The sequence below is a fragment of the Triturus cristatus genome, chromosome 2_1 (assembly GCF_964204655.1).
Source record: "Triturus cristatus chromosome 2_1, aTriCri1.1, whole genome shotgun sequence".
NCBI classification, from domain to species: domain Eukaryota; kingdom Metazoa; phylum Chordata; class Amphibia; order Caudata; family Salamandridae; genus Triturus; species Triturus cristatus.
The window spans coordinates 962,720,656-962,733,691 of NC_140581.1; the positions used below are offsets into that span (position 1 = coordinate 962,720,656).

A 13,036-nucleotide genomic window follows, 5' to 3' on the forward strand; every position below is an offset into this window, starting at 1 on the left:
GGGCTGAGGAGATGCTTATAGTGACTAAGGTCTAGGAGTGAGAGGCTGTCGTGGTGGACTAGAGGCCTTGTCCCTAATCTTTTTGGAACTTGATTAGGACTGTAGCTCCTCCGAAATCTGTTCCTCGAAGGAGAGCCCTTCACTTCTTGGGTGCCTAAGGTGTTTGGTGTTGGATCTATAGGTTTGGCTAAGCTAATATTTGCCCTGTGATTGGTTGGGTGAAAAACTCCCACTGCCAGACATTGGGCACCCAAGGAAGCTCTAAAGTGAAATGGGCCTTCCTCGAGTCTGATCTCGACATCAAGGCCTGCTTCAGAATCAAACATGGTGTATGTTTCGGAGTCAGCTTCTAAACATATTTGGACTCTGAAATGGGGCTTTTAGAGGCTCGAGGTAGAATAGACATAGATAGGTGCTGAGGCTTAGTTTCATTCACCAGAGTCTTTCCTAAAGCTGAAGGAGTCTCCTATGATCAAGAGATCTCGAAGCCTGGAGCCGGACCTGAAGCTCAGTGCCTTTTATGACTTGCCTCCAGTCTTGATGCAAGACTTTCTCTGGAGTGGTGCTCAACCTTAACGTGAGGGTGCTTACAAGATTGGTCCAAAGGGCTGATCTTCAAGTGGCTGTTGTTAAATGGAGGCCCTACTGGGTCCTTTGTTATGGGGCAATGGAAGTTCCCCCTGCTCCTCCACCTTCAAAGCATCGGAGGACATACCTTTTGGGTTTGCTCTCCTTGCATCAGCTGGATTCCTGAAGACCTTGTTTCTTCTCCCTTGGTGTCAATGATATCCTCTAGGCCAAATATGTCTAGTGTTTCAGGTGCACTCTGATGCTGCAACTTTCCCATCAAAGCTAGTTAGTATTTTTGCACCTTAACTACTTGCTCTGAGAAAAGATAGATTCCTCATGCTCAGGACACAAGTAGAGGTTGCACACAGGATGATGGTCGTAGCGGAGGACGTAAGATTTACATCTGCTTCAAAACTGGAAGGGCTTTCTCTCCATGACATCCTCCCACAACAGTCATTCTTAGTTGGAACTGCTTCTTAAAAGTTATGTCGATGCAACTCAAAGTAGAGTCCAAACAAAGTCTCTTCTCTGGTACAGAGGTTTTCAGAACCAAATCCTCGATCACTGGCATTAAAGGTCCGGTTTAAGATGCTGATCCTGGAGCTGCCACTGGAGCATCCAAACCCAATAAAAATACAACCTGTGGTGGAGTCTTTGTCCTGGTGTTTTGTGGGCTGAGGTAAGAGTCACAATGTATCTTGTGACTCGAAACAATTTGCCAGCATCCGTGCCCAATACTAGATGGCAGGAGTATGCAGAGCATGTTTATCGATAGTCACACATGCTACAAAGTATTCTCTTGTCTCCATACTAATTTAAATTTTTTTAATTATTTTAAAAACAAATTCCCTTCAGAGAACTATGGTTGCTGCTAAGACGTACCCACAGACAAATGATAATGGCAAAACAGTTCTCTTGTATTAAGTTAGCAATCACAAAAATAAAACTGTACTGAAGTTATTGAAAGGGAAAGTCTTTCATTAGAATGCTGAAGTGCTTTATTGATCGACTATTGCAAAAACTATGTCTTTCACCACCTATGATCAAACAGATTCAATGCCCTAACTTAAGCACTCCTTAGTAGTTTCCATTTCACTCAGAAAAAAAACAATATAAGAAGGCACCTGTGATCTGCTGATGTTTCTATCTTCCTGCACTACACTGAGAAAAGGTACAAACTGAATATGCATATTAGTAAAATAAACAACAGCTATGTAAAATACATAGAACAGTAACTATATAGGGAACAATTCCCTTATCTATAAAATTCCCTTATCCATGGCAACTGCTGTATTTGTGATGTCACCAGTATTCAGAAATGCAACGTATTCTAGTCTCATATAAGGAGACACTATGTTCTTTCCCAGCATAGAACTTGTGTTTCCTGATGGATGCAGAAGAAGGATAAAGAAATTGTAATCACTATTGTATGTCTGGTACCTCTAAACTATAGGCTCACTAATACTTTGTTGGGGGAAACCCTGCAAGCCAATACATCATTGATATGCAATTTGAGAATGGCCTTTAGAAACTAGCTTACCTGCCATTCAGCCATGGACAGTGTATGAATAAAGCATAAAATTGAGAGCTGAAACCTTCTTGAATTCAGGTCTTAATAAAAAGGATCCTACAGACAAGGAGTGACGACGCATTATGGTGAGTGCCATTGACCCACTAATTTATCCAGCCTCTATGTTCCTGAATTTGGAAGAAACAATAACAAGAAGGTAGCTGGGTACAGTGCAAGTTAACTACAGGCTTCAAAGAAAGAATGTTAATAATAGAAGGTTTATCCTATGCACCCATACCTGAATCTACCATCTAGAGAATTATGTCTAAAGATACAGAGAAAATTAAACACCTTCTGGGTCATTTCTTCTGTCACAGGCGAAGAATCGCTTAAGTGTAAACTGTACTTTTATAGTTAGAAATTAAGAAGCAGTTTTTTCTCCGTTTCATAGGCAGGTTGTTCCTAGGGAATTCTAGACAGTAAAAATATGAAAACGTTTTCCTGCAGAAAATGGAAAACTGAAATGTCTGCTGTCATGAATGAAGCACAAGATAGCTATTTCTATTCAAAGTACTATACAGTCGATAGAGTCCAATGTTCTCTGAGACGCTTTACAGGGGTTATTGTCTGTATTACGGCACTCTTCACTCATACTATAAAAAGGCTTAATAAACATGGATAACATTAAAGTTCAGAGATCAGTTAAAGTTGGCTTTCCTTATCAGGGTAAGTAACCATTAAACACCTGACCAAAAATGACTCCTGAGAAAAAAAAAGGTTACCTCGAAATTCTGTCAAGTAACATCTAAATGTACATATTTTAACAACTGTTTACATCAAATGACAAACAAAATTACTGCCAACAGAGCATCTATGTAGATTAATTTTCATTTATATATCACATATTTTCCTACAGTGATACAGATGCTTTGCTCTTTCCTCTATTCACTACCACAAGGTTAGGGTGAGATAGTTCATACATGACAGAAAACCTATATTTGAACAGTGCTTTCATGACCAGCACTGAAATAAATGAAGGCATACAGTGTCATTGTGGCTTTCTGGCACCAGAGAGAAAACTCATGAAAAAGGACAAGGACTCTGTAACTAGGCAGAATCATGACACTGAGGTAGAAAAGGGCTGTGAACTGTTGGAATGGCTTCAACAGAACGTCCGAATGACCTTTTGGATGATCTGGTATCAAGACCGGGTTTAAAAAACAATTGATTTTGGTAATAATCAGAAAAATATGTTGGCCCTGACAGTACTCGATTGCTAATAAACATCTTAAGATACAGCAACATAAGTGCTGGATATAAGTTCTGAATCTGAGGTTGAAGCAGTAACCCCTTTGTTTCTCAAAAAGTAGATCTTGAAAACTGTTACTAATCTGGCCAGTTTCCTAATCATAACAAAAACTGAATGTATATGGGTTCTTTTGATCAGCAAGAATTAAGGGCCTGATACCAGAAAGGAACAGTGGATAGAAAGTAGCATCTGCTGTAGTACTGGTTTAGGAGCTAGGTTTTTGGTATATATGCCCATGTCCTGCAAACTACTATTCCAGACAACCGCCCAAGATTTTTCTTAGGAATATAGCCCAGTAGATTTTGACTCAAAAGCATGTATTTATCCACTGAAACACAAAACTGATGGGTGGAATTCTTGAAAATGACTAAGACACTACAACATCACCCAGGGCAAAATGTATGTAGGACAAACTATAAGCAAATCCCCCATGTATTGAATGAGAATGGACAATGTCTCCTGTTGATATAACATATTTAGACTATTAAGCAGTCAGCACCAAATGATACCGGCTTATTTTTTACTTTTGTGGAATTCATCCCAACACATGGGAGTTCATTACATCTCATGCACTGTAAAACAACTGTTAAAGGTAAATAATGTTTTTATTGGCATAATTCTGTAAAGGGTTCCAGTGCTGTACACTGAACTGCAAATAGTTTGTCCTTAGGGGAATGCTTTGAAGCACAGGCGATTCTAAATGCATTTCTCAGTGCTGCTTTAACCTAGGTGGCACGTTGGGTAGAGAAGTTGAGCGTGAGGCGTTTTCTAAACTGGAAAGGTGGAATACAAGTGTTGCTGGAAGAAAAAAACTTCCTCTCAATCTACATATTTTTTCCACTGCCACAACGAAGTAAAATAAAAAACAATCTGTGTGTGACATAGTAGATCGAAAGAAAAGTAACACAATAGTGAAAGCACCTGCTGCGGGCCTTATTTTAAAAGGGATTAAGATGTTTATTTCTGGAAAGAAGAACACAAAAGTAAAGGTGGAACATTTAATCTCATCCTTGGAGAAAAGGGATAAAATGCTGCTCTATTTGATGGCTAACCATCAGGTCCACCACTAGAAGACAACTAATTCACCCATAATTATGACTAATGCAAACAACTGCAAAGTGAAAGAAGTGTCTTAAAAATGTTACTCCTGCTAGTGTTTGAAAATACGTATTTTCTTTTAATCTCTGCTGAAAGTTCAGAGGTTGTGAATCACGTGTCTGACTGAGAGGAGCCCACCAGTTAATCACAGTACACATGTTTGACTGCTCACTTTAATGCATGAAGCCTCTGAAGATGCAGTACCCTAAATAGTACTGAGAATACTATCCATAGGACCACGCAGAGCAAAGCAAAAATACGGTAGGAGAAGAGTGCAGTTACAGGGAAAAGTCAGATATTTTGAAAGGGACTGTACAACATTCACAAAACTATGCACAATTCACGAGCCTGCTGGTGCACTATATAAAACTCCCAATACTTAAAAATAATTATATTTTCTATTTCTAAAGGGACTGCAACCCATATAATGTAAAGTTGATCCATCTTTGTTGTGGTAATGATTAGTTCTTCCACAATAGAGCAGACACTGTGTGACCTGGGATGAATATTTAGTCAGGTGCATTGTCCATAGCCGAAAGTACAACAATCTAAAAACATGCAGTGCCGCTTACATTGGGCTCCAGAACACTCTTTCAGTACTTACTCTTGGTCTGTTTATTATGCTCTGCACCAAAAAGATAACCGGATTGCCCGCTTTTCGTATCGCTTCCACAGCTTGTTCATGGCTGGCATCTCTGAGGTCAGTTCCGTCCACCTGGAACAAAAATTCCCAGGTACTATTAGAAAAAACACACGGAAATCAGTCTCCAAGATGTGCTTTGTCCCTTATTCCTCATCAAAAGCAAAAGTACACCTCTGGTTCAATCACACTTCTAAAATTACATACATAATGCACTGCCATATAGCTTCCGATGAATGATTCTTTCATTCGCTGTCATACCCTTTTACAAGATCAACAAGCAGTTATACACTTACTTGAGTTTTAATCAAAGGTGAAGTTACCTATTTAGAGGAGAAATCCGCTGGTTTTATACGGGTGCACAAAGCAGGAGATGCCGCTCTCTTCATCATCATCATATGCTCAAAATGGAGGACAGCTTTCCCTGGAGTCACTGCTTCCCAATAGATGCTAAGGATTTTTGCACATAGTTCCTTAACAGCACAACACAAACCAAAGGTAGTCCCTTGCTTGTGTGCATCCCACAGTACCATCTACTTATGCTGCCTCCTCCTCCTATTTCATGGCATACGTGTCATTAAAAGACTTTACCACCAAGAATGAATTGTGTGTTAAAAATAGGTGGCCATAATTAGCTTTATTAGTGCTGGGAGCTCAGAAGCGACAACAGTGCTGCCTCACTGCTAATCTCATAACAGCTTTATTATGTGGGTTCAAACTACTTTGTCTCCTGCAGATAAAGCAGCTATTTAACCTGACTGAAAATAGGAGAAGAGGAAATGAAAACCTCCAATTCTTGATCCTTTCATGAGACGACAATAACAAATTGACATTGCGGGAGTCCAATGAAATCTGTAGGTGTTGTATCGAACAGAAAGCAAGAAGGAAGTGGTATGACTTAAATGTTGTGCGAGTAAAGGTTGACTGCATAGAGCCCACTGCAAATGTAGATGTTTTAAGATGATAAAAGAAGAAAAGAAGATGAGCCAGCAAAATATATATGTGTGTATATATATATATATATATATATATATATATATATATATATATATATATATGATGGCGGAGACATCCACAAAATAAATATCTAATTTGCACCAAGTATGTGGTCCGTGTGTGGCTAAACAAGGCAGAGACGCTGCGCATTTTGGAATATATATATATATATATATCCGCTCGTTGTTCCACACAAAAGCGGAGCACTCGCAGGCAGGTGCAGACTTGTGGGTGTGGACTCTGCAACAATATCTCGGTCGGCTCCTTTTCTTTTTATCAAAAGGAAATTGTCGCACTCGCGGGGCGTTTTGAACACAATTTATTGAAATAGCCAAATGACCAGCAACAGACGCGTTTCGGCGAAAATGCCTTTCTCGATGTCACCAGCACATCGGAAACGCCATGTTTTTCAACGTAACCCTTATCAACAAAATAAAGAAAGGACTCATATGGTCGCTCTAACATCAGCGCCATTTTGTAATAGGTAAACATTCATATGTTAGTGCACCTTAACAGTGTTCGAAAATGTACGTTTATATAAACCCATCTGTACATATCAACTATTATGTCGATTTTCTAGCATACTGTTCATGGTGCAAAAGTTTCCATCACGCCGTGGATCGGCCCATGTCCTTTCTAAATATACGTTTCATAAGAGTTATTTCATTTGTCATTAACATTTCAAACTTACAAAATTACAAGCTTTTTATACTCTTGTTCTTTTTTCTCTTTCTTTGTTAAACTTTTACAATTCATCATCGCAAAGCATCTTTTAATATCATTTGTTATAATCGAAATCACTTATTCACATTCCATCTTTGCTAAGCCACAACAGTTTCCACTGCCATTGAAACTGTTTCAGAGGAGCTTCAATATAAATACCAGTTAGGTAAACTTACAAATGTTCTCAATTACTGATAATTTATATAAACGTACATTTTCGAACACTGTTAAGGTGCACCAACATATGAATGTTTACCTATTACAAAATGGCGCTGATGTTAGAGCGACCAAATGAGTCCTTTCTTTATTTTGTTAATAAGGGTTACGTTGAAAAACATGGTGTTTCCGTTGTGCTGGTGACATCGAGAAAGGCATTTTCGCCGAAACGCGTCTGTTGCTGGTCATTTGGCTCTTTCAATAAATTGTGTTCAAAACGCCCCGCGAGTGCGACAATTTCCTTTTGATAAAAAGAAAAGGAGCCGAGCGAGATATATATATATATATATATATATACACACACACATTATCTACTGGCGTTGGGGACCCAACGGAAAGGCCAGGCCCCGGGAGATGGGGTCCACGGGGCCAGGAGTGGCCTGGTCGGGGCCCTCCACAATAAAATGTATATAAAAAAATAAAAAAACGCGCCCCCTGGCGCATTGTAAGATGGGGAAATAATTCTCCTTGAATACTGGGGGTCCCTAGTGGCCAACTACCCCACCAGGTACCTCCAGTATGTGCCAGGGAGCTGTGCTGCAGAGAGGTGTTCAGAGGTCACGCCCCTTTTTACACCTCTCTGCAACGCAGAGCTGTGGTGCTTACTGGAGGCACCGCGTGGGATAGTTGGACCCCAGGAACCCTCAGGATTCAAGGGGACTTAATCTCCCAACTTAAAATGCACCACGGGGCGCGTTTGTACAGTGGTGAACGGAGGGGGCGGGCCTGAGGTGACATGTGTGCAAATATGCCCTGTGGCACGTTTAAAGTAGGGGAATTCATTCCCTTTCAATCCTGGGGGCCAACTAGCCCTCCAGGTGCTTCCAGTAAGTGCCACTGCGCTGCGTTTCAGAGGTGGTCCAGGCCACGCTCCTTTTTACACCTCTCTGCAACGTAGCTCTGTGGCGCTTACTGGAGGTGCCTGGTAAGGTGCCTTTCACATATGTAGTTACTCACACATGTACCACTGAGATATACATTCACTCACTCACCCACCCATACAGTCCATCACATATGCACTCTTGAAACCATGCACCCATTGAATCACCCACTCACACATCTATGCACAGAGTTACACACACACCACCCACATAAACACTCAGGCACTGTAGGAAAGTGGCTCTGTATATACTGTTTCCAAATAGGTACAGTGTGTACAGAGTCCACAGTCCCCAAAGGTTTGGCAGAGGCTAAAGTTAGATATACCCTTACTCTCTAAAGTGGTAGCTTGGTCGAGCAGTAAGGCAGTATCAGAGGACAGTGTAGAGCATTTGTTGTACACACTCAGTCAGCAAATGGTCTCACACACTCAAGAACTGAACTCTAGGCCAATGGTTTGTATATAAAAATATATGGTTGTTTTATTTTAGATCCAACAATAGGTATCAAAATATACTTTCTCAGAATGAGATGCTTTAGTTAAATACTTTTCAATAGGCAATAGTCTTTTGAATGTAATAGTTACAGTTTGTTGCAATTGGCAACACAATTCCAACACAATTATACATTGAGCTCAATGGGAAATTCTAAGTAAATGCAATTGATTACATTTAGGATTACTTCTCTAACCCCAGGACTGGATCCTAGATTCAATCCTGGGACAGTTCCTCGAAACAGGTGACTAAATACATTTTAGTTACTGTTGGGATTTTAAGCAATATTTTGGTATTTTAAAAGCTGACAGAAACTTTTTCTAATAAAATCACCAATGTTATCCTATGGGAGGAAATTCACTTAGCAGGTAAGTGGGGTTAATGTTACTTTTTCTAGCTCAGTGTTGGATCCTGGATCCAGCACTAGGGTACCACCTGTAAGCAGTTGAGAGAATGTGTTTAGGATATTTTTAACGAATATTTGTAAGTTTGCAAAATCGACACTTAGAAGCTTTTTCAGCAAAAACCAGGCAATGTTATCCTATGGAAGAAAATTCAAGTTGCAGGTAAAGTATGTTCTTGTTACTTTTGTAAACCAGTGCTGGGCTCCTAGGCTCAGTACTGGTACATCTATCTAAAACACGTATGTAATTACGTTTTCACAGTTGGTACGATTTTTAAAGAATATTTGTAGTTTGCAAAAATCGACACTTAGAAGAAATTCCACAGAAAAACAGTCAATGGTTTCCTATGGGAGAAAACTGAGTTAGTGGTAAGTATGGTCGTAAGTACTTTTCAGGGTCAGTGCTGGGCACCAAGATCCAGCACTGGGATCTCTCCTAATAGCAGGTGAGTATTTCTGTTTTCGTTACTCGGTTGATTTTAGTTGAATATTTCAAAGTTTCAAAACTCCACACTTAGAAGAAATTTCAAGAGAAACCAATCAATGTTACCCTATGGAAGAAAAGTGAGATATCGGCTTTTGGGTAAGTACTCGACTGGCAGAGTTATGGTTCTGGGCATAGACTCAGGGGTCTCCCAGGGTCAGGTAGGTACAGTTGTTACACCCTCAGAGGCACTGGGGCGGCCGGGTGCAGAGTGAGTTAGGCCAATGTTATCCTATGGGAGGCAGGGGGGCCTTGGTTTGTGGCTGCTGACTAGCAGGTGACGCGGCTGTGGGAGCTGGGCTCCTGGTCACGTGCTCAGGGCAAATGGGAAGTAGGTTAGAGTAGAAGTTGCACTGCCAGGGTCACTCGGGCGGCTGGGTGCAGGGTGCTTTTGAGCCGTCGGGCGCTTAATGGATTGCAATGGAGAAGCTCAAGAATGAACAAAGGCTGCAAGCTCGGGGACGAAGATTTTTCTGGTGCGACCACCACTTCAAGAGGTAAGTTGGATTGTTGGAGGATAGGTAGGCACCCAGGAGTTGGGCACAGGGGGCCACAGGGCGCCAGGTGCAGGGGTGCCTTTTGGCGTCAGGAAATCTTACCCTCTGCTGGTCGCGGGTGGAGGGGTCCTTGGTTCTGAGGCTGCAGGCGTTGTCAGGAGCGTCGAGGTGGGTCCTTGGGTGCTGGATTCGGGTCCCAGTCGCCGGGGGGGACGTCCTCAGTGTCTTTGTCCACTCCAGCACAGGCTTGGCCTGTGCAGAGTGTGCAGGGTTCGCAGTTCCTGGCTGATGCCAGGGGTCAGTTACTTGCTTTGAGCAATACCACTGCTCATGGGAGTCCCAGTTAGTCGAGAGTCACAAGGCAGTCAGGTCCTCCAGGGTTTTTGAGGTTGCTGATCACAGGAGATGCCGGGGTTTAGCAGGAGCAGGTTCGAGGGTCGACAGGCCGGTAGGGCTGGGGCCAAAGCAGTTGGTGTCTTGCTCTTTTTAGCAGCTGCAGGGCAGGTCTTCTTTCTTCTTGCTCTTCTCTGTAGGTTTGAATCTGGAATCTGGGGAAGGAAGGTTCAGGGTGCCCCTAAATACTAGATTTAGGGGCGTTACAGGTAGGTAAAGGGCAGGGACCAATGGGTCTCTGCCCTAGGGTGGGTACACCCCCTATCCTGCCACTCTCCTGTGGGAGGAGGGCAGTAGCCTAATCCTGATTGGGCAGGGCTCCCCATCTTCAAGATGGCGAAAGCCCGGACATGTGCATCACCTCGCCTCCCCCACCTGAGGGATGGGGTTGGCAGAGGCTGGCACACCCTTTTTCCTCACTCAGCTTTTCCCGCCGATCTTCCCACCAGAGAGGGGGTCAGAATCGGTGGGGGCCAGTTGCTGAGTAAAAAAATCATCCATTTAGAAACTTATATACCCATTTATTCTTCTATCGACCTTGAGATATACATATATAAAACATATTTAATTTTCAGAAAAACACACATTAACTGGATGATGTCATCAGTGATGTCATTTGAGATGTCATGAGTGATGTCATGAGTGATGTCACTGACCATGTCATGAGTGGTGTAATATGTGACGTCATCAGCAGTGCATTGCGAGCGCGCAAGTTATAGTTAGCTTAACTAACTATAACGGGGAATTTCTATGGTTTTGTACGAGTGAAATGTCCAGCTAACTATAATGCCCCTGAAACCTATGGTCTTTTTCAGTGCATTTCAAAGGTTTTTTAAATGCTAATTTCTAACTATGCCTAAAGAGATAGGGCATGTGAAGAAAGAAGAAAAAACGCACAGAAAGAAAAAAAAGAAATGCAGAAAGAAGCAACAGAAGTCCTCAAAGACGAAGAAAAGTGCAGGAAGAAGGAAAACGTGCAGAAAGAACAAACAGAAGAGCAGAAAGAAGCCTTGTTGCAAAATCATCCTTTACCCTCAACTTTTTCAGACGGCTAGTGGTGGTAACTGAGTCTGACTAACCAGTCCTAGAGCCAGTGCTATGTTAAAAGACACTTAGAATACAGTGAAAACACCTACATACACTAGGGAACACTATGCGTTGGGGTCTCCCTGTGATTAGCATGATCTCCTCTGTAAGCCCCTAGTATATAATAGGGCAGGGGGATTAAAACTACCTCTTAAAATGCGCCACAGGGCGTGTTTGCACACGTCACCTCAGGCCCCGACCCCTCCCTTCACCACTGTGCAAACACGCTCTGTGGGCGTTTTAAGTTGGGAGATTAAGTCCCCTTGAATACTGAGGGTCCCTAGGGTCCAACTAGCCCACTAGGTACCACCAGTAAGCGCCACTTAGCTACGTTGCAGAGGAGGTGTAAAAAGGGGCACGTCCTAGACCACCTCTCTGCAACGCAGCACAGTGGTGCTTACTGGAAGCACATGGTGGGCTAGTTGGCCATCAGAGATCCTCAGTATTAAAAGAGAATTATTTCTGCAACTTACAACTCGCCACAGGGCGCGTTTGGACAGTGGTGAAGGGAGGGGGCGGGGCCTGAGTTGACATGTGTGCAAACACACCCTGTGGCGCGGTTTAAGTTGGGGAATTAATTCCTCTTCAATCCTGAGGGTCCCTGGGGGCCAACTAGCCCACCAGGTACCTCCAGTATGCGCCAGAGAGCTGCGATGCAGAGAGGTGTTCAGAGGCCACGCCCCTTTTTACAACACTCTGCAACGCAGCTCCGTGGCGCTTACTGGAGGTACCTCCTGGGCTAGTTGGCCCCCAGGGACCCTAAGGATTTTTTTTTTCATATTTGTGGAGGGGGGCCACGTGGCCCCCCTCCCGGGCCACTAATAGCCCCGGGGAGGTGCTGGTCCCTGGGGCCGGGGGGTCTGTCACTGAACCCCCTACTTTGAATATGTAGAGAGGGAGGTGGCGATCCCCGGGGCGTGTGGGGGGCTCGAGCCCCCCCCACACAGGTTTTTATTTTTAATTCACAAAAAACAAGCCCCCCACCCTATTATTTTCAAAGCCCCGGGGGGTGGCGGTCCCTGGGGCTGGGGGAGCTGAGAGCCCCCCCGCACCTATTTGAAAAAAGCCTCAGGGGGTGGCAGTCCCCGGGGCTGGGGGGCCCCTCTGGGCCCCCCTTTACATTATCAATATTGCCCCCGGGGGGGCTAAATAGCAAGGAAGCGCTGGAGCCCGTGCTTCGTTTTTTTTTGGCAGGATCCGCGCACTTAGCTCGGATTTTGCCAATTTAAAAAAAAATTGGGGGGCCCTGGGGGTCCTTGTGGGATCCCCTAAGCAGGCCTAGGGGGTCAGGGTATTTCTACCCTGCCCCCTTTTTGCGTTTTGCGCATTTGTTTCACTGTTTTCTTGTCCCCCGGTTCTACCGAGGCACAAGATGGCTGCTAACACTTCCTGGTTTGGAGGGTTGACAGCCAATTAGCATACAGCTTGTCATCAGGAGGGTGCGCGGATCCTGCGCGGCCATAGGTGTATATATGATTTTACTTTTGATTTTCTCAGCAACTACGGAATGGATTTACACCATTTAACTAAAAGGCACGACTCTGAACCAATCGCTGCCTTATTTCCAAATTTGGTGTAATTCCGTTCAGCAGTTCGGGCTGTAGCTATGACTGGAGGTTCCTATGGAAAATTGCATGGGGAAAACACGTTTTGGGATCCCCCTCTTTTCTCTGCCCCCGCTTGACGAGACTTTCAGGATAGGAGCGGACCGGAGCGACCCACCAGTTTTGAAAATTTC

The 13,036-nt window shown here is 43.4% G+C and overlaps 1 protein-coding gene across 1 annotated transcript in view; it reads right to left on the reverse strand.

The window, feature by feature from the left end:
• Window positions 1–13,036, reverse strand: part of MPDZ (multiple PDZ domain crumbs cell polarity complex component) — a 798,673-nt gene that overhangs the window by 372,196 nt on the left and 413,441 nt on the right. Inside the window, exon 27 of the mRNA XM_085633687.1 lies at window positions 5,092–5,202. Within this exon, the coding sequence (XP_085489813.1) occupies window positions 5,092–5,202 (111 nt within the window). The remainder of the gene's footprint in view (window positions 1–5,091; window positions 5,203–13,036) is intronic.